We start from the raw sequence: 26643 nt of genomic DNA, 5'->3' as shown, positions 1-26643 counted from the left end.
TAAGTTTTCTCACTAACTTTTATTTGCTGGTGCGTCGCAAGACCAGAAAACTTTTCCAGAGGCGTCGCAACAGAAAAAGTTTGAGAACCACTGGCGTATAAAAAAATGGGTATTACAAAAATGTCTTGATCACTTGAATAATTTGAGAGGGCTGTGGTAGATACTCAACAGTGTTCAAAACATCTCATAAGCAGTTGTATAACCTTGTTGCTTCTGAAGACCTGCTTTTTAACTTGGGTTTAATACAGGCTCAGGTATATGCAAAAAGTTACCGGAGGTTCGATGCCAATACCTTGAAACCGCAAAAAACAATAATGTAATTGATAGCAGTGAATAAAAGCTTAAAGACTAACGTTACGAGTTTGGACAAGAAGGAACTGTCAAGCTCAAGCAAAGTTAAAATGAATTGTACTATAGGCGGATCAGTCAATTGGTTTTAGACTTTACGCGTGAGAGGCGTATAAATTTTATCATGTATTCATCGGATAAATGTAATAAACAACGATCTATTGACCAAAAGAAGCCGCGACCAGAATGGAAGAAATCGTGGGACTTTATATTTGCTGCGTTGGGATACGCTATTGGGTTAGGAAACGTTTGGAGATTTCCGTACATGTGTTTCAAATATGGAGGAGGTAAGACAAAATAACAGTTATCATGCAGAGAGCTTGTACTAGCATTGAAATGCTTTCATAGGTGCATTTCTTGTCGCATACCTGGTATTCGGTGCAGTGATTGCTGTTCCTCTAATCGTCCTCGAAATTTCTCTGGGCCAGAAGTTGCGGAGGGGACTGGTTAAAAGCTGGTCAGAAGTCCCTATTTTCAAAGGTAATTATGACAAAAACTTGTAGCTATATCCGAGATTGATGCTCAAGCGAATACGGTGCAAAACACGACGTAAGTAAGAGGAATCCATGGCATTAATTGTTACGTGTATGCAGTGATTGGGAGATTTGATTTAGTAACTCGACTCGTGTCCGACTAAAGTCACCTTTTTTAAATACTTGACTTGACTTGACTTGAGTCTCAGCAATGAAAAGACTTGACTTGACTCGTCAAGCCATGAGACAAAAATTGATTCGGACTCGGGATGCCACTATCAAATATAAAATTCTTAACAGATGACCCGTTGAGCTTCAACCAAACAACAGAAGCAGTTTACTGTGCGACTTGTAATTTAGTAATTTTTGCTTAATTTTCACGTAACGAAGTTGCTACTACATGCAAAAACTTTTTTCGCTGACATTGAGCATTGTAGTTGCAGCTTGGTTTAAGCGAACTTTACTGTACAAACGCTCTAGTAAAAATATTTTGGGTTTTCTAAAATTCCAAAGGGTGTTGTTGTCCATATTGTTTAATGAGTGTCAATTACCGCGTTTCATCAAAGTGTGATCCACTCAAAGAAAGGGAAGCCGGTAATAAGTTATGCTTCCTTTATTGAAGTAGTATCACTTGTGTCGGAAAAAAGTCGCTATTACCAATTCCAAAATAATAGATAATATTTTCTCTTAAAGTACTATAGGATCCATTATTTTTGTGATGACGAGACCGCTATACTGATTTGTGTGCTTTTGGTTTGTTTTATACCACCCGATCCGTCTACTTTTAGGCGCTTGAAACTGTCGAATTCTGGGTAATCCCGGGGCTTTATGCTGTTGTATTATATTCCATGTTATGGATTCGGCGCTTTAGGCGACATGGTACGCTATGGATATTACGAACTGCTTTGGTGGTTACCCTATACAGTAACATACGGTGGTGGGATTCAGCTGGCTCGCACTGGTTCTATCAGCGAACCGGTTAGCATTACTGGTTACTGTCAATGGACTTTTTGTAAACAGAACCGGCTGAAAAATATGACTTTTGTGATAGAACCCGACAAAAAATTTGAATCCCACCACTGGTAACATACTTGAAAAAGTGTCGCTCGCTCCAAGAATAGCTTTAGCTTCATTTTTAGAATGTGTGTGCATTGCAGGTGTTGCCTTCGCTCAATTGGTGATTCAGTTGTTGATGAAGCTCATTTATCCTATCGTCTTGGTGTGGTCAACCAAATTTTTCGTCAAAAGTTTTTCTGCAAAGCTCCCCTGGGCTTCATGCGACAATCCCTGGAACACAGCTGCGTGCACAACGATTGGTGAAATGCAACTAAACTCAAGTTTAAATCACACTCATGGGCAGAAAAATAAAACTATATCTGCAGCCACTGAATATTGGAAGTAAGAATAAAAAGACTATAAATAGCAAACGCCCGATTACATTTAAAAACAAACGAAATGATTTAATGTTGTTATTTAGAGTAGACCGATTAGAGTTGATGTAGAAAATAAAACACACCTACGACAGTAAAAACAATTGATTTGACATGTCTCTCTGTAAGGTCGATAATAATGTATAACGGTGCGCAAAGTTAAATTGGTCTCAAACATATCTTGACTTATCCGGATGGGTTTTGACTATTTTTGCATGTCAAACAGGCAAGTACGTAATTTGTAACAACTTATTCCGATTGCATTATACAGGAGTGAAGTGTTAAACCTTACCACAAGCATCAATGAAGTAGGAAGCATTAGATCGGATCTGGTACTCTACAATGTGATAATGTGGGTCCTCTTCTATTTGTGCACCTTTAAAGGCATCAAATGGACCTCCAAGGTAACGAAAATTGTAAAGATACGATCGGTTACGCAAGCTTTACTTTTTGGGGTTGTTGAAAATAGAATTTGGCTCATAAGTTTTCCATCTGTTTTACAGATTGTTTATGTGACTGCTACACTTCCAGTTTTCCTTATCGTGGTTATAACAATACGAAGTGCGACACTTGAGGGCGCATGGAGTGGAATATATTTCTACCTGACACCGCAAGTCGAAAAGCTAATGGAAATTTCGGTAACCAATATTGAAGCATTCGCCTGTCATGTGTAAACTATCATTTTTCCCTGCAGACTTGGGTAGGAGCTTGCTCTCAAGTTATCTACACGAATGGTCCTGGATTGGGCACATTAATTATTCTCGGAAGTTACAACAATTACCATCACAACTTTTGGAGGTGATATATCATGATAAGTAATTTAGGTTTTAAATTCGCGGGTACTTAGAGTTACAACTATAGTCGGTATGTTCTAGTTCACTTGTTCAAAATTGACTTTGCCAAAATCGATTCAGAAATTCTGAAAACGCGTCACAGGTATTTTTACTTAATTAACGTCCAGTCAAACCACTTTTTCAATAGCACCTTATCCACCAACCAACACGGTGATAAATACATCACAAAAAATTGTTTGGGCGTATGGGTGTTCCTTGTGTGGCCGTTGTATTCAAGAATTCGAATCCAAAAGTAACCTACACTTGGGATCCACTTAAAGGTCGTTGTTCTGATGATTTAACTTACATACCGGCATGCAACAATACAATTTTAGAAAACAGCGAGCCTAAAATAACTTGGAACTTAACTTTCCAACACAATAGTTTGTTTCAAATTTTTGTCAGAGATGCTGTTGCAATAGCCGTTGGAAACTTTCTAACAAGTTTTATAGCCGGATTCGCAGTGTTTTCAACTCTTGGTTATATGGCAACATATCAGGTAAGTGTTCAATTCCTTCATTCAATAAAAGCTTTCTGCTGATCAAACCGCACATCTGTTTGTAGAACACAACTATTCATGATGTGGCAACATCTGGACCCGGTCTTGTGTTTGTTACTTATCCTGAAGCATTGTCACTTCTTCCGTTTCCGCAGTTGTGGAGCGCACTTTTCTTCCTGACACTATTATTGCTCGGATTTGATTCACAGGTATTTCGTATTTGATTTTTGTGGAAAGTCTCCAACTTAAGCCTGGTCCACATCAAAAGCTTAATCGAGAGTTGAATGACTGACGGCTTGGTCGAGTTCAAGCGATAAACTATAAACTAGTAGGTTGCTTAAATCGGTTCTTTTAAGAAACAACAGGCGGGAAGCAAAGCAAAGAAAACTTAAAAAGTTTCACTGAAACTTTTCAGCTGTTTTATAGTTTGTCGTGCTTGAGGCGATTATTGCAGTACTGATGGATAACGTTAGAACGGTACGCCAACATCGATACGGAAGAGAGATTTCACAAGCCTTACTTTGCACATTTCTCATGCTTCTTGGCTTACCAATGCTTACACAGGTAGAAGAAAGAAAGTATTTTTGTTACTTCTAAACTGTTTAATGAGATGACAACATATTTCTGCAGATAAACCAACTTGGGAATCCTGAATTTCTTAGAAAGCATCCCCGATATTTTGAAGTTTAATTTGAATTTAAATTAAAGATTCTTTAGAATCTACAAGATTTTCTTTCAAACTGCAAATAGCCTACATATCATTATACTGCATCGCTGCAGCACATTCAAAACATTAAATCATCCAATACATATTTACCAAAATAACCTGACGGTAAACATTTAAATGCAAACCCGCAGTTAAATATATTTTCTTCTAACTGTGGCAGGGAGGAGTCTACGTATTTGAGCTTCTCAATCGCTACGCGAACTCTGGTTGGTGTTGGTTCTTGATCACAACTTGCGAGTGTGTGGCGGTGGCGTGGTTCTACGGGTTCGAAAGATATTGGAAAGATATCGTCAAAATGACCGGAGATCATCGGGGAAGAAGACTATGGCTTAAGATATCATGGAAGTTTGTCAGTCCTGCAATAACCGCGGTAAAATATCGATTATAGTTTCAAGTGGTATTTTTTCCAGCAAAAAAAATCTTTCCTGGCATTTAATATGCTACTTCACAATGGGGTCAAATTATCTCAATTTTGAAATGTCACAGCTGTTATCAATCTACTACATTTCCACGATTGAACCTCTGAAATACAACGAATACGTGTTTCCCCCGTGGACAGAAGTTGTGGGTCACCTGATCAGTGTCATGTGTTTCGTATTTATTCCTGGATATGCGATTTACAAAATTGTACAAACGATCAGAAATGGAGATGACATATATCAGGTAAAAGACTATGCTTTGCAAAGTAGACTTCTTCAGTCGGCTCTAAGAATTGCAGAGTTAGATTTGAAATTCATATTTGATAAAACCACACATAATGATAAAAACAATTTGCCCACCTACTTGAGCGAAGCTCTAAAACCGGTAGAGATAGCCGTTAATCTGATTGTTAATATCAGATCCCATGAACTTAAGCTTACTAGTTATTACAAGGTGGTTTTACGATGTATGGATGACAGGAGCTCTATACATACAAATTAGTCACAATTTTTAAAGGTTGATATAATAAGTTGTGAAAAATCCGAAATGTATTGAGACGGTTTATTCTATTGAACCCGAATGTAGAACTTATTTGTTGTCCCGTCCAATTTTTTTGCTATGCACATGTACACGTGCATTGTCTATGGAGTGGACACATTTCAATATTTCTAACAAAATATTCTTGCAGCTCTTTCAGCCTAAACCTGGTAAAGACGAATGCAAGGAAGATGATCAAGAAGGTTTAGCTCTTCGAGTGAAAGAATAAAACATTGCACGTTGATCCCACATCTTCACTTGCTATTTGATTTTCTTCAATTGAGATCAAGGTGTTGATTTGACGTTAAAAAGTTAAACATTCGCTTTATGTCTGCTCTTGCGCAAAAATCTACAAATACATTTATAATTGGACCGTTGGTAAAAACAAAACGCAGTGGCATAAACAAAAACATTTTTGCGTCTTTCGTGTTTAGCTTAAATACAAAGACAAAGAAAACAATTTTTGATGTATACATACCATATATGATAGGATCCGTAAAACGAAACAACAATATTCTATTCAGATTTTGACCCAATTGGGTTGATGCGTGCCAATTTCTCACTTAAAAATTGAAAACATCAGTGGTCGGCAACCGCCGGTCCGCGGCCCGGTTCCGGTCCGCGAGGAGTTCGTTACCGGGCCGCAGAATTTTTTAGGTTAAATGCTATAAAACATTTTGCCCATGTATCCCGGAGATGATAAACTAATTTAAGCGTTTTTATTGCTAAATATTTGTAGTGTTTTGAAGACCGGTCCGCGATAAAATTTTAGTTTCAAAAACGGTCCGCAGTGCAAAAAAGGTTGCCGACCCCTGGTCTACATAGTTGGTGCTAAACCATAAAAAGACCATTTATACTTGGGTCTCAAAGCTAAAGTGTCCGTTTACAAACCACATACAAAGATTAAAGTAAATTCCTAGTTCAAAGACATTTAACTTGTTTTGAATTATAAGTCTGGGATCTGATCATTAGGTGAAAGACAAACTGGTTGGTTTCATTATCGTCTGACAAAAATAAATTATAAAAGGCCGCGCTTTTGGCTGGAAAGCCAAACCTGCGGGCGTTGGTTTGAATGCGGTTAGATTTTGCAGCGTTTTTATTCCCTCCGACTTGCTGCACAATGTTTCCAGAATGTCGACGTGTAATCAGTAGAATAGCTGTTTCGAAGTAATCTGGTCACAGGAGTTCGCTGTAGTGGGACCTCCAGAATGTTTGCAAGGATTGGACTTTCAATGAGATAAATCAGAAAACATCACTTACAGTTCGTCGTACTTGGAGTAAATTAAGAGCCAGTTTTTCATTTGCGCTCTTTACGCAAAACAAACGGTTTTTACCAAACTGCAGTTTGGTGGTCTAAGCTATGTGCTAAGAACGCGCAAAGTAAAAATGTTGCCGCAGTCTAATGATTTTAGGAGTGCAACATACCCAGCAGTGTTCAAAACATGGTGCTTATCTTGGGTGTGATAGAGCCGCTGAAATCTCCATAAAGCTGTTAGAGGTTTGACGCCAGTTCCTAGAAATCGCAAAAAAGCACAATTCAATTAAGGGCCGCGAATAAACATTTGATAAAACTGGCCCCCGGTATAATTGTGTCGGCGCCGATACCTGATGCTATGTGCAGTATCGGTACTCGTCCGATATTTCGGCAGTATAACGGCCGATACCTTAAAAGCGAGAAAACGTGCTTTAGCTTGCAGTTTTTGCTACAATCATAATAAGTCACTTGACACAGACTTTTGACTTAGTTACCCGCGATCTAAATTTGGCAATTGTGTTGGGCCCCACAGTAACAAAGGTTGCACACCCCCGTATTAGACGATTTCTGCAATTTGCGATGCGAGATGCAATGTATATCATGGAGTTGTTTAACTTATCAAAACATACACCATTAGCGTTAGCATTACTGCGCAGAAAAATGGCAAGCGAAGATTTTTTTTACTCACAATTTGAAAATGTTTAAAGTTATAATGGTTATAGAATTTTTCTTATAGAGAAATGTTCATTCGAGAAATGTAAACAAGTCATCGACGTTTCGACATCCTACACGGGGCGTGTTTATCAGAGTAATGTCAGCTACCCAACACAGTCGTTCTTATAACAGCAAGAGAGGGAAAACGAAACTCTAATTCCGTTTGACCTTAACAGTTTCATCAACTATGTTCATTGCTCTGAAGTTTGCATCCTTTAGGTCAGGGGTTGGCAACCTTTTTTGTACTGCGGACCGTTTTTGAAACTGAAATTATATCGCGTAACGGCATTCAAAAAACTACAAATACTTGTCAATAACGACGCTTAAATTAGTTTATCAACCACGGGATACACGTGGAAATTGTTTCGAAGCATTTAACCAGGAAACTATACGGCCCGGTAACAAACTTCTCGCGGACCGGCGTTTGCCGACCACTGCTTTAGGTAGTCCATTAATTACTGAATCAGCTACATCCACTTTTTGCAAATACTTCCTATCACAGAAGCTTCGGGATAAAGGAAGTACAAGTTTCAATGAAACAAAAACAAAAAAGAAACAAAAAAACGCCAGGTTGACTTTTAGCACAGGGGTCGGCAACCTTTTATGTACAGGGGACCGTTTTGAAACTGAAAATTTATCACGGACCGGCGTTCAAAAAACAAATGATATTCAGCAATGAAAACGCCTATTCAGCAATGAAACGCCAAATGATATTCAGCAATGAAAAATTAGTTTATCATCCCCGGGACACATGGGCAAAATGTTTTAAAATGCATTTAACCAGAAAAAGTATGCGGCCCGGCGGTTGCCGACCACTGTTTTTGCAGACTTACTCAAAAATGATAAAAACACTTCTTCAAAGTCTCTGAAACAAGAAGATCGTGCAGCGGGAAAATGAAACCAAACCCGATAGGAAGCACGGTTTTACCACAGTGGCTTGGTGGAACTTTATGGCTAATATCTGTGGAAGAACATTTAATTTGTTCAAAAAAAATGTTTTAACTATTTCTAGATATTTTTCTTGTTCAGTCTATGTAGGAGTTATTGTGCGAACAAGACATTGTAATTATGTTTATGTCGTGACCAAGATCGTTTTCTTCTTAAAGTTTGATTTAAATATTAGGCAGTAGGCTATAGTATCGTCTCGGCAGTAAATTGCCAGTTCATGCAAGCCCAGATGATCAATTAATGCAAGCTTGTGCATTAATTAGTAGGCTAGTTGTCTACATATTTGCTGTATAGGCCACCTTGTACAACTTTCTCGTCGTTGTATATCCTCATAACACCGACGGGATTTCCTGAAGTGAATGGCGTTTTAATTGTCAGTTTGATGAATGAGGAAATTGCAGTAGCCTACCTAGACCTACTTTGCAACAGGTGTTGTTTGTACCTTAGAGGGTGAAGCTGATGGATAAAGCTAATAATTGGATACACACCAATGTGCAGTTGGTAACACAAAACAATTCGATCTGTTTGGCTAGAGACCTTTTTTCTTAAACTAAAGTTTAAGTTAGTATTGGAGAGTTGCAAATCGTATTCTTTAAACACATCGGTAAACATGGAATTGGTATGGAATTTTATTTGTCAGTTTTGTTGTTTTGACTTGTTGCGTTAGTTAAAGTAGAAAAATACCTGGTTCATTATCGATTCACATGAACAAGGCGCTTATTTTGACTCTAGCGAATTAAACCGCCGTGCGCTGGTGTGCAAGAAGCAAGATTTTGCAATGTTTTTAATGGCCTCCAAATGCACAAGATTTTTCAGCATGTCGACTATAGTTCAAAGTAATTTGTTAACGATGGTTTGTTGCAGAGAAACCTCCAGAACGTTTGCAAACATTGGAATTTGAATGCCATATGTCAGAAAGGATAAAGTTTTTGGTACTTCATATGACACGATTCAGTCTGTAAGTTTCAGCTCCTAACCCAAAACAAGGGGTTTGCTGTAAGCTGGTCTAGGCTATGTGCTAAGAAACGCACATTGAACAACTGTGTTGACACAGTCAAAAGATTTGAGCAGCGTTATGAACCCAGCAGTGTTCACAGCATGCGGGACTAATTACTTTTAAATACCTTAAACAGTCGTTCTTAACCGTGGTTAGATGGAGCCACTGAAGGGATTTGACGCCAATAAGCAAAAAAATAGGCAATAATTTTTAAGAGGCAATGATATTTTAAGAGGAAAGGAGGCAACAACTCAGTTTATAATTCATTAGGTTTTAAATATTACACGTTCGAAGCAAAAATATATCATGCATTCCTCTGGTAAATTCTATGAGCAACGATTTGTCGAAGATAACCAACCGCGACCAGAATGGAAGAAACCATGGGACTTCATGTTTGCTGCATTGGGATACGCTATCGGTTTAGGAAACATTTGGAGATTTCCGTACATGTGTTTCAAATATGGAGGAGGTAAGTCAAAATAATAGTTGTATTTTGGTTATTATCATGCAGAGTTGTATTTTGGTTGAAATTAGTGATTCACCGAGGTTTCGGTTGGCCGAAACATTTCGGCCGAATCCGTTGTTTTCCAATGTTTCGGTTTCGGTTTCGGCCCAAACTTTTTTTGAAAATTCGACCGAAACCGAACTTTTTTATGGCATGGAATTAACGCCTTAAATTCATTTTAGCCTATACAAAACATAATAAATTAACTATTTGTTGTATCTATAAAATACGAGCCACGTTGTCTGCAAAATGTTAGATGTTTAGTAAAGCTCACGCATTGTGAAAGTAATTTCAGTTTGTCAAAATTGAGTTCACTCGCATCAATAACACAAGGTTCAGTTAAAAACAACCATACGAGAGGGGATTTTAGGTTCGGCCTGATTCGGACAAAATTGTTTGGCCTCATGGCCGAATATTCGGTTTTGGTCCGCGCGTTTTTAAGCAGGTTCGGTGCATCACTAGTTGAAATATTTCCGTAGGTGCATTTCTTGTCGCATACATGATATTCGGAGCATTGGTTGCCGTTCCTTTAATTGTCCTCGAAATTTCTCTGGGTCAGAAGTTGCGAAGTGGACTGGTTAAAAGCTGGTCAGAAGTCCCTATTTTCAAAGGTAACTATATGACAAAAACTTGTTAGATATATCTGAGATGGATTGTTAAAACCGTATTGTGCAAAAGACGACACGAGTAAGATAAATGTATGGTATTTTGGTACGTACATGATAGCAGCACAAGTACATTTGTTGTCTTCTCTATATGTTTTGCACCCAATACGAATTTAGTTCCTTTAGTTTAGTACCTTCTTACATGATTAAACTTTAATTTATTTACTGTGAAATTAAGCAGCCAAACTAAGGGGTACCGTGTTCGAAGTTGAACATAAAAGCAATGTACCGATACAGTGATAATTTGGATGCTTGTAGTGTTTCGACCAATTAGTGCAGCTACATTGCATTATAGCATAGCCAGGCTACTGTACATCATTTCCTATGTTCGCTAACATAACGTCCTGTGCAAAAAATACAATAGGATCCAATATTTTCCTAATAACAAGACCGGTATACTGGTTACAAATGTTTGAATTTCTCTTTTTAATTGTAGCACAGATTGGTATATTGTTATTTAGTGATGAATAAAGAAACATACTTCAAAAGGGTTGTTCGCTTTAAGAAACGCTTTAACATTATCTTAAAAAGTGTGTGCTTTGCAGGTATTGCATTTGCTCAGTGACTTCGAAATGACTTCGTGTTAAAATTGTAAGTCCAGTTTGGGTTGATGTAGAAATAAATCACACCAACGACAGTAAAAATAGTTTGTCACGCCACTCTGTCAGTAATTCAGGTCTGTAGGTAAGGACAATGATAATGTTGCGCAAAAGTTGTGACCAATGATCTCAAACATATCTTGACTGATCAGAAAGGGGTTTAATAGACTATGTGCATGTCGGACTGCCGTTTTGCAACAGCTTATTTCGTATTGCATCATGCAGAAGTGAGGTGTTAAACCTTACCACAAACATCAATGAAGTAGGAAGCATGAGATCGGATCTGGTACTCTACAATGTTATCATGTGGGTCCTCTTCTATTTGTGCACCTTTAAAGGCATCAAATGGACCTCCAAGGTAACGAAATTGTAAAGTAAAGACTTATTACACAAACACTACTTTTTGGAGTTCACAAGAAAAGCATATACCCATAAGGTTTCCATCTGTTTTACAGATTGTTTATGTGACAGCCACACTTCCAGTTTTTCTTATCGTGGTTATAACAATACGAAGTGCGACACTTGAGGGCGCTTGGCGTGGAATATATTTCTATCTGACACCCCAAGTCGAAAAGCTAATGGAAATTTCGGTAAAATATTTCGAACATTTACTTTCAAGCCCTTTAGTAAATTATCCTTTTTACCTGTAGACTTGGGTAGGAGCATGCTCTCAAGTTATCTACACGAATGGTCCTGGATTGGGCACATTGATTATTCTCGGAAGTTACAACAATTATCATCACAACTTTTGGAGGTGATATACATTATTATAAGTGTGTTTAAAGTGATAAATAAATGGGTTTCCATCTCGAGGTCATTTTTGGTCACTGCTGTAGCCGCTATATTCTGGTCGCTTCTTCAAAATGGACTATGCTAAACTCGATTTGCAAAATCTGAAAACGCGTCATAGGCAAGTTGCGTCCATTAAAACCACTTTTTCAATAATTCCTCACCCACCAATCAATACGGTGATAAATACATTACAAAAATTGTTTGGGTGTATGGGTGTTCCTTGTGCGGTCGTTATATTCAAGTTGGAAACCAAAGAAAACATATACAGCCGGGCTGCACTTAAAGTTCACTGCTCTGATGACTTAATTTAACTTGATGACTTAATTTAAAATGCATTTGTATAGAAACTTTAATGGTGGTCACACAACTTGATATGTACAGGGATTTTAATGTCATAAACTTTGTAACACTATAGTTTGTTTAATACTTTTGTCAGAGATGCTGTTGCAATAGCCGTTGGAAACTTTCTAACAAGTTTTATAGCCGGATTCGCAGTGTTTTCAACTCTTGGTTATATGGCAACATATCAAGTAAGTGTCCAATTCCTTCATTCAATAAAAGTGTAATGCAGTTTAAACCGTACTATTTGCAGAACGCAACAATTCATGATGTGGCAACATCTGGACCCGGTCTTGTGTTTGTTACTTATCCTGAAGCATTGTCACTTCTTCCGTTTCCGCAGTTGTGGAGCGCACTTTTCTTCCTGACACTATTATTGCTCGGATTTGATTCACAGGTATTTTGTGTTGGGTTTATGTGAAAAGTTTCCAATATATGCCTGCTTCAGATTATAAGCTGAATCACTGACGGCTAGGACGCGTTTAAGCTCTTGCATTTAAATAAATTGTTGGGTTGCTTAGATCAGGTATTTCACGACCCAGCACGCTGGAACCAAAGAGTCTTATCACAAAAGGTTTCACTGAAACTTTTCAGCTGTTTTTATAGTTTGTCGTGCTTGAGGCGATTATAGCAGTGGTGATGGATAACGTCAGAAGTGTACGCCAACATCGATACGGAAGAGAGATTTCACAAGCCTTACTTTGCACCTGTCTCATGCTTCTCGGCTTACCAATGATGACACAGGTAAAAAGAGCAAGCTGTTTTCTTCGTGCGACAACAACGTTTTGTAGATAAAAATTGAAAAACTTTCTGGAATTTTGACAAAACAAGATTATAAAATATTTCACTTGGATTTAAATTGGACATTCTTTACTATCACAGTTAACCAAATTGCATATACTTGTCATTATGATTGCCTCTCATATTCAAAACAAATTTAATTCTTATAAAAACTTCCAACAGTTTTTTTATCTAAATATCCTGGCGTTTTTATACACTCTAAACATTTAAAGGCACACGTGCAGTTAAAACGTTTTCTCCTAACTGTGTCAGGGAGGAGTCTACGTATTTGAGCTTCTCAATCGCTACGCGAACTCTGGTTGGTGTTGGTTCTTGATCACAACTTGCGAGTGTGTGGCGGTGGCGTGGTTTTACGGGTTCGAAAGATATTGGAAAGATATCGTCAAAATGACCGGAGATTATCGGGGAAGAAGACTATGGCTCAAGATATCATGGAAGTTTGTCAGTCCTGCAATAACCGCGGTAAATAGTTTGAACTATTACGCCTCAAGTGGTTTTTAGGAGCAAACACGTTTTTTAAAGAGGTAGAGCTACCAACTCACAACACATACGGTTTGCTAAATGCTGATAGTGGGTGTAAAAAGCACAGTTATTTTTTTAAAGACAGTAAAACTGGGATAGGATTACGTCATTTTTTACACAAACTGCTTTTAAAATATTTCCGTTGCGCCACCTACCCGAAATTAGCAAATATGCTGCTGTGAGTTCTTGCGTTAGTAGTTCTACCTCTCAGACTACCCTCTTGCTGGCAGTAAATATACCACTTTACTATTAGGTCAAACCATTTAAATACTGTTTGCCACAGCTATTATCAATCTACTACATTTCCACGATTGAACCTCTGAAATACAACGAATACGTGTTTCCCCCGTGGACAGAAGTTGTAGGTCACCTGATCAGTGTCACGTGTTTCGTATTTATTCCTGGATATGCGATTTACAAAATTGTACGAACAATCAGAATTGGAGGTGACATCTATCAGGTGAAAAATCATACGTTGCCATGTTGTCTTGTGTTAACAATTGCAGAGTTACGTTTAAAATTTATATTTGATAAATCAACGTAGATCTTAATGAAAAAAACAACAATTCGCACTTACTTTGTCAAATCTATAAAACGTTGGGCATGATGGTGATCCTCGTGAGTAGTCAATTATCAACTGTACATCATATAAAGTCGATTCAAATTGGTAGTTAATATCATAACCTATGAATTTACTGCATGGTTAAGGGAAGCAGAAATTTTTACTGGTAAGCATGAAAACAGAATTTTAAATGTTTGTACCATAATATTCCTGCAGCTGTTTCGGCCCCAACCTTGTAAAGACGAAAGGAAGGTTGATGAGCAAGAAGATTTGCCCTTCACAGTAAAAGATTGTGGAAGAACATTGTAACATGCTGAAGAGTCCAAATAAAAAATCCTTATGTATCTGTTATGTTTCGACAGGATCGTAATACCAAAGTTTAATATGAATCTAGAAGACTTTAAGTTTTCAAAAGTTTTGTTGAGAATAGAAGCACAGCAACAAACATGCAAACGGGTATAAAAAGCTAAAAGACATTATCCACGGTTTTGCAACGAATTAACCGGTCAGTTTATTGGGAAGGTAATTACAATGATCTTGGTTTTGTACAAACCTGCATTATAGTGTTTACTGTTTCAACCAAACCCAGATCAACGCTACGCGTTTTTCTCAAACGAAATGGATTAACACAAGGGCAAAAAAAACGCAAATGTTTGAAACGTCAAATTGAGTAAAGGCGCAAATGCAAAACAAGACGCCAAACAGTAAACGCGACTAAATACTTGTTTGGTTGCTCGAAATAACTCGTGTTTGTTTTTTATTCTGTAACATAAAAAGTAGTTATAACTATGAACTCTGCTGCAGCTGAAAACAATGTAAGAGAAATAGCATAAGCAAAAAATCGAAACGTAATAGACTATTTTTATCACAGATACATTGCTAGCTCAAAAAAACAACCCACACTTGTGTCGTATGTACTTGAACAAAAATGACGAGACTGAATTATTTGCATTATCAGGAACTTCTTATGTTTCGAAATACAATGGAGCAGTTATTTGCTTGATTTTCTGTTTTTTTGGTCTGGTTATCTCGCGACAGGTTTACCAAATCCGCCACCAAGTAGCGACAGAGAGTTATAAATTATACATTTTGGACGCATCATTAATTATATGAGAGCTCTTAGGGAGAAATGTCTGTCGGGTGGGAAATTAAGTCCGGAAAATTGGGTTAAGTTTTTCTTCCTAATTAAAATCGGTAGCTGGTTTCGGATCTTTTCTCTTTCGTAGTTTCGAGCTCCGAATATTTGCGGCGCCTCAAAGAACCAGGACCAGCAGCGTTTATGTTACATCATATCCTCAACATACGCTTAAACATATTGAGGACATATTAAGAGAATTCTGGACCCAGTCTCGATATTTGCCACTTTAGCCTACTTAGCCTATAGCATTTTGGTGTTTACCTTTGCACACGGGCAAACGGGGTTTGCCCAACCAACTAATAACAAGCAAATTGCAGAGACGACTTTTACCTTATGGGACTGACCTTTTGGTCCGCCGCAATTTGTCAGATATCTTATTTCCTAAACACCCTTTGTACATTCAGCTGGTGTTAAGAGTGTGAAGTTGAAAAGATAGTTTGTGTCAGGGAAATACTGCATTGAAACAAGGTTTTCTCGTCAACTAAGGGTATGGAATTCTTATTCTCAGTTTGTTGCACATCAAATACAAAACTTATTAGTCTAGCGCAGCGGTTCCCAAACTGGGGTCCGCGGTCCTTTAGGGGTCCGTGAGGCAATTTTGGGGGGACCGCGAAGCGGTTGAAGTAATTCTATAATCTTATTTGGCGTCAGTTTGTGCCACTAAATAAGTTTAAATCAAAGTAGAATTGAGAATCGACTGTCTCCATTGCTAAACAATGGCCTTTATTGAATGACAACTATCAAAAATGCAATTGTTCGCGCACAATCGTAATGTTTTTGTCCTGTTTGTGGTGTCATATGCTGTCTTTGGATGAGTGTTATGCGCAATTTTGCATAACTAGCTAAAATCCTGCAATCAACTTTCGTTTTTATGAAATACCCATTTAGGCTTAAGGACCGCGAGCCCTCGAAATAATGGCAAAGGGACCGTTTTGAAAAAAATATGAAAAAGTTTGGGAACCACTGGTCTAGCGGCAAGGGGCCGTGCTCTACCCACAAAAACACTCAAGGGACCTATTTCAAACAAATTGTCTTGGGAGGCATACATTTTTTGGGGTTTCTACAAACATTCTGGACTGAATACGCCACTTATTACAATTAAAACTGCACCTGAATAAACCACACAAGATAATAACTAACTTAACAGGATTTGGAGTCACCATAACAATTTAAAAATCTAGGAAAACATTATATAAGACAAGACGATTGTGAATCAAACATATTGTTAATACAAGGCGGGAGAAATATGTCTTAAAAATCCGTTTAAAATAGTATTTTGTCACGTCTAGTCATATAGTTTAACCACAGCAGCTGGATCCATTCATAAAAAAATTGCTATAAATCTTTTGAATCAGTCGGGGCGATTGCGGATTCCCGGTGTTAAATATCAGCATTCGGGAAGTCGGCCATCCGAAAATGATATAAAATAGCGAAGCCTGCTGCATGCGGCTGTTTGACTGGTTTGAAATGGAAAAGGAAAATTCTCCTTTGGAACACGCGGTTTTTGCTAGCATATGACAACGTGCATGTGTGCGGTTCTTTGTCTTAAGCACTGATAAGTAAAGGATTTGATATTCTGCAAAATGAGCCGTAAGGTATCGCCAAGTGAATGTTAAAATCCGTGTATGGATTGTATCAGGTAAACCCAAAGTAATAAACAAAATATTAGGAACAAAACCAGTCTCTTCTGCAAAGTAAAACTTCGAAAGTTAAACGTATGCCCAACACTAAAAGGATTACAGCACAAACACATCATGTAGCAAAAACACGAAAACCCTTAAATAAACATGTAAAGCTTCGTAAAGCGTTTTTAACAAGAAATCTTTACATCTTGGAATTTTGTGGTTGTGTGGTTAAAAATCCCGATAAAATCATTGAAAGTTTTGAATCAAAACTGTTGCAGCTGATTTTTTTGGTTTTGTTGGTTGAATTATTTCCTACATCTAATTAAAATCTCAAGTAATAAGGACAATTATCGTGCAGATCTGATCTTTTGTCTCCTGAAGCATTTTCACCCAACTGACAAAAATTGATTTTGGGTCAACAGGAATCTCTCAACCGACAATAAACAGATTTAACCATTCAGACAATTTCAGCATTGAGAAAGTGGCAACCACTGCGGTTAAAGTCATGTTGCATCACTTGAACTACTTCGTTAATTTTAGGTTGACAAATGGGCCATTATAGTTCTTCCGTTGGCCCGCGCTGGTACCGCAAAATCCTCTTTTTGGATTAAATTCTAGTGCTTGCTCGCGGGCAGGCCATCGTATGTATGTTTGGGTTTGGCCAGCGCTTGCGTAAAACAAATAAACAATCAAACCATAACATTAAAGTTTTTTTTAATAAACACTGAGATATTTTCTTAAAAAAACTATTGCGAGGCGAGGCAAAATAAGTCCATGATTGTACGAAGACCTGCAAACAATTTTAGGGTGCGTCTTTGACTGCGGTTTCTCATACTGTAAGTGTGATGTTTGAACAATGCTCGTTCTGTATAGGATGGGTTTGGTCAAGTCTTAGAATACCAAGAAAACTGTATGGGACAATATTTTGACCGCAACCGATTAAAGAGAAGGTCGCTGCAACCTTTCAGAACTTCTGTGGAGACGATCCATTTGGTGATTTTGTAAATGGCAAGAAATATGCGTTGGTTGTTTTCCGCAAACTAGCAATAAGTAAAACGTAGGCTTTTGGTGACCAAAAGCGAAAAGGTTTTCCGATTACTCATGTATGTTAAGGTAATTTTGCCGGATTATATAAGCGTGTTGGTTTTTGGTCCGCATGTTAAAACACGTGATACGAATGGCGCAAGGCTATATATATTCTTACTTAAGCTAACTTTTATACATTTTGCGCCATAAAAAAAATGTCCTAATGACTTAACTCCTGCTTTAACTCCTTCCCGCCTAAATAAAAGCACAATTTTCACTATTGCTTAAAATAAAGATTTTGGCATGTACCCATCTGCAAACAACGCAGGTATTAAGTTGTATTCAAATGTAGAACCAAACACGGTTAAAAGTCTTCTTATCATCAAGAGCAAGACATCAGAAACATACACAGATAATGAGTGACGCTTGAATTGATTTAAATACAACCACCTTTAAGACGGTTGCCGATATTCGCACGAACTTCCAATCGTGCTGTCGCGGGTTCACACCGCAAAGATTCGTGCAGAAATTTTTAGTTTAAACTGTTTCGATTTTTAAAAGATTTTTAGAACCTTCAATCTGCATAAACAAAAGCGTGAATTAATTACATTTTAAACAGGATGTGTTGGCGATTTTTGCCTTTGTTTTATCGAGAGTTACATAAAGTATTTCAAGTGTTGTTACATAACTTAGTTAAAACGAAAAAGTGGTTTTAAATGTGCGCCTATGGATGAACGAGCGGTAGATGTTACCGCCTTAAACCCTATGATTCTATAACGTTTTTGTACATGCACTAATACGGTGTTGCGCCAATTCCAGTTAGTCAACAAGTCTATGGTTACCAACAATCTCTGCCCTTCCAAACACGGCCCATCAGCAGAAATGCAAACAAGAAGGCATCCTCTCGCCTCCGGATGCGCCTCCGAAAATTTGTAGCAACATTCATCACGATAACTGTTCAATTTTGAGCAAATGTTATAAAAGACCGTCCACACAAATAATTGTGTATTGAATTACTGTTTTCGGGGACTTTCATTTGGCACCTAGAGCACTATTACCTTTTTAGCATTGGAAAGCACAATGTCAGTCGATTATGGACATACAAATTGTCTCTTATTAGTTGCCGCGATCTTACATAATTATACCGAACATCATTGGGTGGTTTACATGCCAAGCCATCAGCCATAAGTCCATCTAAAAGTGGAGCATATTACGCGCGTCGCAGAATTTTATTCACACTACTCCAACAGGTGACAGGGTGTGTGAACACATATCGAGCCTGTAATCATTTTTCCTCGATGACCAGTGTCCTCGTGACGTCACGCCTGTCACGTGACCTTTTATTCTTCTGGTCAAATTAGTATCTTACGTTGTGCAAACAGGTACGGTATGTTTAAAATGTAATTTATTTGCGTTTTTGTTGGTTAGTGCCGCAATGTTTAAGGTGCAACATCTTGCTATAGTTGGCCAAGATTAGCAAAATAACAGAAAACCATTGCATTTTGATAATAACTTGGCGTATCAGGCTGGATGCAAGGTGGTAAAGATATATTGGTCATCCAACGCCTGCAATAATATTTGTATGCAAAGCAAAACTCAACGTAATTCCTCGAAGTAACATCATCGTCATGTGGTGTCAGTCATTCGGCAACATTCATACATTGAGATGACCTAAATACCATGTCGTCATAACACTATGCGTAACAGAATACGTATTCGATCGCTGGGCATAACAACTTCACGTGGAAAATCATGATCAAGAAGGAATTGCAAGTGTGACGTAGCAGCTTTGCTTTTGATTGTTGTTGATTACATTTAATATTTTGTAAAATAGGTTTTATAATATTTTGTAAATAGTTTTAAAAATTCCAAACAACGATCATTTATTACTCTACAAAACTATACGATTTACATTTTTCCTTAAGCTGGAGTTTTTTTTTATATAAAGCTTCGGCGATTTTGCTATAACGCTTCGGCGATTTGTACTTGCATTGTAGCGCAAAAAGCGTTTATTCATAAAAGACAGTCTGGTTGTTACGTGGAAACGTACTTATACAGGTTACAATTTCTAAAAGACACATCTGAAACTTATATAACGCAAGTGACGGCTGTTTATAAATTTAGTTGTCTTATTCTTTCTATTATCCATGTTTTCCATTCACCGGTTTCTTAATTTATACTTGCGATGGTGGAGTGGAGGTATACATTTCTTTGGGCAATGAAAACAAAACGTAAACTGACAAAAGATGCTTATGTAACGCACCCGTTTTACAGAACCCCTAACTGCTGAAGGTGTAAACCGGAACCGAAAATTCTTGCAGATGTTTCGCGTGCTTTCCGACACCATTTGCATTTACGTTGCCTTCAGTCGTCCGTCGCACAGTGACGTACACAGGTTCTTGAAAGGCACTTGGGCCCCGAGGCAGCACGTGGCCCAAAGAATCGGTTGGGCAGTTTTTGGTTCACGCGGTGACGAAATTTGAGTTGTTGATGCGATTCAGACGACTTCACAGGAATTTCACGCAAAAATAACGACTGCTTTATCTTCAGTTGGTATAATGCGCCGGGAGTTAGAATTCATTGCTTATTTGGGAAGTTCGCACCCTTCTTCAAGTATGTGTTTGTTTTGTTACGGACGGGGCTCGTCGCCGCACAAAAAAAAACGCATTGGCGCTTCTTTGCACATCAAAAGAGCATAATTTGCCACTTCTATATCTCGTCACAAAAGATTTTATTACGCACGCCTTAATATTACTTGAATGCGTGCAAATCATCCTTGCTAGAAAAAGCACAAACATTTTATTTGATTGCAATCGTCGTGGTATTAGCAAAGCTTGTTGGTATGTCTGTTGGGGTAAGTGTTATTATTGTAAAACCGAAATGACAGACCTATACAGAGTGTGTAAGATGTGTGCATCCTGTTTAAAACCCTACTTGTAAATCAGCTGTATTTTAAAACTGAAACACAATTTTAAAAGCGGTACAAACGCACAGACAACAATTTAATGGCAAAACGAAAAATTACGTAAGCATCGGCTGAATTAACGCTGCGTATAAGCTTTAAACACAACAAAAAACGTAAACAACACGATGAACTTATCAACGCTAATCCATCAATGTGAAGTCAGAGTTTGTCACGAAAGATGATGGTAATGCTTAGCTGACAATTGCATCATTATACGTTAATCTGTTTGGCACGTGTAAACTGATTCCACAAACCGTTGCAACCACAAGTGGAGTTTGCCGAAAACCTGCCACAATTCTATATTTGGAGTTAGTTTGGATATTAAATTTTATACCAATCCTGGGAGTTTAACTGCTTCAATCTATTCCAACACTCAAATATTTGAGTTTGATTTTAAAACCTGATGTTTGATGTTTTTGAAGATTTGGTAAAATTCGCCGGGAAAAATATAAAAAAGTTGATTTATATCATTTTGAGGACTTCATACTTTGCAAAACATTCACTTGCAAGATGCCAAACGTGCACTTGATGGCATTTATCTTTGGCACGGAATGATAAAGCGTAACTGCCTTGCCTTCGACATATGACGAAATGTGCATTTTTATTATCATTTCAAAGCTTCATTTATTGTATCTGAGCGTTCCTGCGTATAAACAAACAAACGTCTGGAATTCCAAAGGAGTTTAACAGACGCATTAGGTAACGAGATCGTGCAGAAAAAGAGAAAAGCCTGACAAACAAAAAGCGACCCAACAACAAACGCAACGTCAAATGCGATCAACCACAATATACTGTCATCGGCCAGCAACTCGAAATGCCCGAGGCCCAGATAGGTAGCGACTACTGCAAACCAAAAAATCTTTTGCGGGCAAATTTAGTTTGAAAGGAATTCGCAAGGTGTGTGCGCATTTTTTTATACATTTTCCTGCTCCGGTCGTACATCCGTAGGATTATATTAACTGTTTCTATTTATATTTAAAAGAAACCAAATATAACACAAGAGGTGGAACATCATTTTTATCATTCGAAATTGCCAAAATGTATAACAAATCGCCGAAAAAGTTTAGGGTAAAATGTCAAAGTGATAATTATAAACGATAACAGTCGCTGCATTTCACATAGACTAAATAAAGACTTGTTTTGACTACCAGTGTTTTATTATTGTTCATGTAGTACTTATGGTGCACGTATTTTATGAAACTATTTTGGCATCAAAACTTCGTGTTTTCGAATCAGACATAGCGCACATGTTTAATTACCCAATCCAATGAAATCGAGAAAATGTACATATACTCGCCTAATTGCCAGGATAATTAACTTATTTTTATCGCGGCTAATAATTTTCACCTGAATGTGTATATGCGCCCCCATCGCTATGTTAATACCGGGTATAGCGCCCATCCGCACAAACAATACTCTCCGCTCAAAAACAAAGCACGGTGTTTGGGTTACAACGGTGTTTAAATCTCGCCTCTGTACATCCACATCCGGACAATGTTGGGATTCGTGCCCTGTGCCATCTAGAATGCAAAATATGTTCACTTCGATAGCCTGACGCCGGTAACGATCTGAAGGTACTTCGCCAAGAAAACAATCAGCATTCGCCATGAGCGCGTGTATGTCGTCATTAAAGGCCTGACGTCACTAGACAGGCATTGTGTGAGACTGATTGCGGTAATGATGCCACCGGAAGCTTTGAATCACTTCAATACTTCGCTCAGCACTTTAAGAAGTTTCGGTGTTCAAAGAATTAGCCGAGGTTGTGACGAATTCAGCTGGTCAGCGTGTACGTCACGGAAAGTACTGTATGCACATTAAAGCTTCCACCTCAACCATCAGCGCTAGTGAAAATAACTACTGGTATTCTAATGTGTCCGAAAACAGCACACAAGATATGTTGAACCGGAATGACCAGGCCTTTAAAAATACCCGGGTCTACCAACTTGACCATAAGCGGGTAAAACGTATTTTGACGTCAACGATACTGTACTTTAACGGATAATGGTTACTTTGAGCGATTAGCAATGTTTACGTGTACGTTAAAAACGTGTTTTACGCTAGGTTCATTTACTGAGTGAAAATAATTTCCTCGAAAATTGCTTAAGAGATCAAAAAACAAAATTGACAAATATTTCTTCAGATTTTAGTGCGAAGAATTATTCAGTAATTTTAATGATAAAAATAACGGTCCACATAGAAGTAAAAAGCGGTATGCTTTATGGTTCAAATATTTCGGCAAATGTACATGCCATCATCAGTGATAAGGGGCCACACCAGTAAACATTATTCACTTGGGGTATTATGTAAACCAAATGGGAGTCAACATCTTGCACCAATGACTGTTACCGTGACAGGAAGAAGTCGTTATTATTCCACGCAGTTTGACATCATTGTTTGGCGACCAAGTTTAAATGATTGTTTGTTGCCAATGGAGTTTTGCTATTGCAGCTGCATGCATTAGCAAACCGTGAGAAGTGTTTATGCTCCAAAGCAAAAAAAGGTATAAAAGAGTTTGATCAATCAAAGTTTTTTTTTTCGTTTTTTTATCTTTACTTTCCTAAAGTATGTAGAGGCCCCACCCCGCCTCAACGAGTGACGACCAACCGAAGGCGTTAAACGTTAATTGTCGTCTCCTTCCTATGTGATACTATAAAAAGTCACAACAAAACGCAGGAAAACACTAAACGAAGTTTTGTAAATGTAAACGAAGTATGGTAACCATTGTTCAGGCCGATTAACTGCTCAACTTCACTGATCCATACGCGGTTTGCTTCTTTTGAGAAATTTCTTACTTAAATTGTACCTATTAGACGTTTTACAACAGCCGCTCGGTGTCGCTATGTTTCGGCCAGGCGATCAAAAGATACACCACAAAGTTTTGTAACAAAAACAGTGTACAATCGGGGGCTGATGCAATCGTGCTTTATGTAATGGCACGAAAATGAGAAAGAGTTTACCAGCAGCAAACCGCACGTTCGTTCTGATTCTACGAAACCATGCAACGACTTTGTTTGGGTTTTCAGTGGCATGATTTGGATGTCATTCAAACACAAAGAAGCGACTAAACATCCACAGTCTAAATTTGATTGAAACCATGTTAGGAAGAACGTGCCCCGTTGGGTCCCTCAAAAAGTTTCCATATTGTGGTTTAGAGTTTAAACTTTGTGGAATATTACATCACTTAACTATAATTAAACTACAGTAAACCTCGGGTGATCCGGACCCGTTTGGACCAAAACATTTGTCCGGATCAGGCAAAGATCCAAATTAACCGATGTCGATTAGTTAAAGCCTTGTTTACTGTACTCTCCATTTTCGGATCAGTCGGTTTGTGTAATTATCAAGGGTGACAACTTGCCATACAGCCTTTAATATTACCATGTGTTCTGCCTTAGAAGATACCGCGTTGGCACTCATTCAAGTCCGTGATGTGACTCAGGCTACGTAACGTCCGTCAAGTAACGATCAAAGGGTGACGAGGGCGGAAAATCCGCTTGTAGATCCAACGTTGCATCTTTCAGGTCTACACAATATGCATCGGACGTGCAGTGACAGCCACCGTCCATCTACCGACTCATGAGTTGGGTCAGCGAAAATGCAAAGCTTAAACCGAATATCGACGGACGTTGGCAAGCCTTGTGCGAAACCTTAAGTTGCAGCAATGCTAATTAAGCTGTGCACAACATTTTTACTGTTACTGTAGAACACAAAAGGCTTAAACCCCTAATCTCTTACTTGCACGCATGTCACTTTTTTAGGTTATTCGCTATTTTACATTCCGGATATTTAATGGTTTTTATACTAATGATCGATACACAAGGTTTTGGTTCAAAAACACATTTCGCTTTGATTTTTTATGGAACATAACAACGTTAAAGTATATAAATTCACTTTTACGGCTTCCGGTGACTGCAGAAATAATGCATATTGATGGCCAAATGCAATAAAGAGGCACGAATAAGGTTTTTTTAACTACTATGGGGGAGGGGCTTAAGTACATATTTTCAATACGCCTTACCAACCGCAATATGTTATAAATGATTTATCAGCATTGTAACACCCACTTAAGTACTGCACACGATAGGGGACATGACCTATAGCTTGTAGATAGGCAATATTTGTTCTCCCCCCTGTTTGCACAAGGAACCAATTTCCGTGACTACAAAATCCCCTGTCTGTGTCGAGTGTTGGAGTCCTTAAATCGCTGATTCTTTAAAACTTATTGGCGTAGTAAATTTTGTATGTTTAATCATCAAAGCTTATGCGACAGATTTATCGGATAAACAAACAAATCACAGTACGTGTAGCTACGTGCCAAAAGGCCATGATACTTACTGACCCCCTGGGATTAAATAAACCCAGTTTGTAAACTGCTTTAAACTAGAGATGCACTCAAATTTCGATTTTTCGGCCGAATGTGTTGTTTTTCAATGTTTCAGTTTTGGCCCGAACTTTATTAAAAAAATCACATTGTCTGCAAAATACTAGGTGTTTTTAGCGTACATGTGTTAAGGTTGTTTTGGAGTGTTATAATGAGTTCACCTGCAGTTACAATACAAGGTTCAGTTAAAAATATCTATCAGAGATTTTGGGTTATGCCTCATTCGGCCGAATATTCGATTTCGTCCATTTTGAGGGGGGTTCGGTGTATCATTACTTTGAACAGTGGTTCTCAAAGTATGGGTCGCGACCCAAACATGGGTCGCACAGGGTAAAAAAATGGGTCGCGCACACAATAGCCTTCCCACTATACTGTTTCGCACATGGCGATTGTAACGTCATAGCACAGGAAATAATAGGATAAGTTAATCTTGCGTTAACTGAACTTGGCCATGTGACAGTTAGCGTTTAAGGATGAGTAAGTATTCGTACAAGGAAATAAAAGACATTATTTGTTGTTTGAGGCTTGGGTCGTGAGGTGTTTATAAGACTCAGATTTGAGTCGCGTTCAAAAAAGTTTGAGAACCACTGACTTTGAACATACGTTCAAGTACAAAAACTCCGCATTAAAATAGTACGGAGACCGTATAGCCTTAGTGCGTGTCATGTACGGACAAAACAAAGCGGCTGAGTTCAAATTTGAACGTTCAGGACTATTATACACAAGGACAAGGCAACACCCATATTCGCGTCAATTGCCGACAATTCGTGCAAGTGAGGGTGTTGTGTTTTTCGTTCAGACAATGTTATTGAGTCTATTGACTCGTCCCAATAGCTATTTGAACGCGAAAAGGTGGGTAAACAATTACACAATCGCCGAGTTTCGTACCGAGTTTCGATCGTACCTACGCTATTTGTGTTTGACTAGCGAAGCGTATCCTTGGCGACTGGCAGATTCCTTTACGCATTCAACCGTGTAAATCCGCCAGACGGAACCTGCAGTAAGCAGACGTTTAAACTTGACTTGTTAAACTCATCGAAATGTCTTGATTTTGGATAGCGGCAACAGGCGAGCACAAAACTAGTGATTAATTTGTGCTTCCGAATGCTTGTCCGTGCCTGACACATGTTTGTCTCACATTTTGTTTGGGAGACTGTACAGCAGACCACGAAAAGCCCACAGGCCAAATAAAAACATTGGTATAAAAACAAGGGCTCGCCATAATTGCACTGGATAATGGTGACGGGAAATACTAATATAGATCCATTATATTTGGGAATGTCATTTACAAAGGGAGCGTCTTGCGGCTTATTGTTCACGGTGAATGGCCGTTTATAATTGTCTGTCCGAAATTTCGGCACATATCAATCTTTCCTGGTGTTAACTGCCCAGTCGTGCCCGTTGTCGGACAATACAGGCCTAGGTGAAATTCACTTAAACACTACGTGTACAAGCCATTAGGGTGTAACTGACAAGCAATTATTGGCGGGTAATCCGAAAACCTGTGTGAAAACTTCAGTTGTTATGAACGAATTGAGGAAA

The 26643-nt window shown here is 38.3% G+C and overlaps 3 protein-coding genes across 3 annotated transcripts; all 3 read left to right on the top strand.

Annotated features, from left to right (window-relative positions):
• Positions 1 to 422: 422 nt before the first annotated feature.
• LOC145225948 (sodium- and chloride-dependent GABA transporter 1-like) lies at positions 423 to 5707 on the top strand. Its single transcript, XM_080092255.1, has 12 exons — positions 423 to 635; positions 697 to 828; positions 1979 to 2219; positions 2523 to 2655; positions 2755 to 2889; positions 2946 to 3049; positions 3490 to 3583; positions 3649 to 3792; positions 4010 to 4147; positions 4471 to 4680; positions 4797 to 4973; positions 5419 to 5707. Exons 1-12 carry the CDS (start codon positions 473 to 475, stop codon positions 5494 to 5496), a joined length of 1749 nt encoding a protein of 582 aa, XP_079948381.1. The 5' UTR covers positions 423 to 472; the 3' UTR covers positions 5497 to 5707.
• A 3653-nt stretch (positions 5708 to 9360) lies between these two features.
• On the top strand, positions 9361 to 10916 carry LOC145225791 (sodium- and chloride-dependent betaine transporter-like). Its single transcript, XM_080092243.1, has 3 exons — positions 9361 to 9650; positions 10166 to 10297; positions 10897 to 10916. Exons 1-3 carry the CDS (start codon positions 9488 to 9490, stop codon positions 10914 to 10916), a joined length of 315 nt encoding a protein of 104 aa, XP_079948369.1. The 5' UTR covers positions 9361 to 9487.
• Positions 10917 to 11528: 612 nt separating this feature from the next.
• On the top strand, positions 11529 to 14286 carry LOC145225630 (sodium- and chloride-dependent GABA transporter 1-like). Its single transcript, XM_080092231.1, has 8 exons — positions 11529 to 11540; positions 11601 to 11704; positions 12179 to 12272; positions 12335 to 12478; positions 12688 to 12825; positions 13135 to 13344; positions 13688 to 13864; positions 14183 to 14286. Exons 1-8 carry the CDS (start codon positions 11529 to 11531, stop codon positions 14273 to 14275), a joined length of 972 nt encoding a protein of 323 aa, XP_079948357.1. The 3' UTR covers positions 14276 to 14286.
• Positions 14287 to 26643: the final 12357 nt, after the last annotated feature.

Source organism: Phallusia mammillata, chromosome 1 (genome assembly GCF_965637545.1).
Source record: "Phallusia mammillata chromosome 1, kaPhaMamm4.hap1.1, whole genome shotgun sequence".
NCBI classification, from domain to species: Eukaryota; Metazoa; Chordata; class Ascidiacea; order Phlebobranchia; family Ascidiidae; genus Phallusia; species Phallusia mammillata.
Note: the sequence above shows the minus strand (reverse complement) of the source record. Positions and strands in the feature narration are given on the sequence as shown.

What these genes read in the sequence shown, in the direction of transcription:
- LOC145225630 (XM_080092231.1), top strand. An exon ending in TGCTCGGATTTGATTCACAG is followed by an intron (nt 12,479 to 12,687) that starts GTATTTTGTGTT and finishes CTGTTTTTATAG; the next exon opens with TTTGTCGTGCTTGAGGCGAT. An exon ending in TCAGTCCTGCAATAACCGCG is followed by an intron (nt 13,345 to 13,687) that starts GTAAATAGTTTG and finishes TGTTTGCCACAG; the next exon opens with CTATTATCAATCTACTACAT.
- LOC145225791 (XM_080092243.1), top strand. Translation starts at nt 9,488, where the DNA reads ATGCATTCCTCTGGTAAATTCTATGAGCAACGATTTGTCGAAGATAAC. An exon ending in GTGTTTCAAATATGGAGGAG is followed by an intron (nt 9,651 to 10,165) that starts GTAAGTCAAAAT and finishes ATATTTCCGTAG; the next exon opens with GTGCATTTCTTGTCGCATAC. An exon ending in AGAAGTCCCTATTTTCAAAG is followed by an intron (nt 10,298 to 10,896) that starts GTAACTATATGA and finishes TGTGCTTTGCAG; the next exon opens with GTATTGCATTTGCTCAGTGA.
- LOC145225948 (XM_080092255.1), top strand. Translation starts at nt 473, where the DNA reads ATGTATTCATCGGATAAATGTAATAAACAACGATCTATTGACCAAAAG. An exon ending in TGCTCGGATTTGATTCACAG is followed by an intron (nt 3,793 to 4,009) that starts GTATTTCGTATT and finishes GCTGTTTTATAG; the next exon opens with TTTGTCGTGCTTGAGGCGAT. An exon ending in TCAGTCCTGCAATAACCGCG is followed by an intron (nt 4,681 to 4,796) that starts GTAAAATATCGA and finishes GAAATGTCACAG; the next exon opens with CTGTTATCAATCTACTACAT.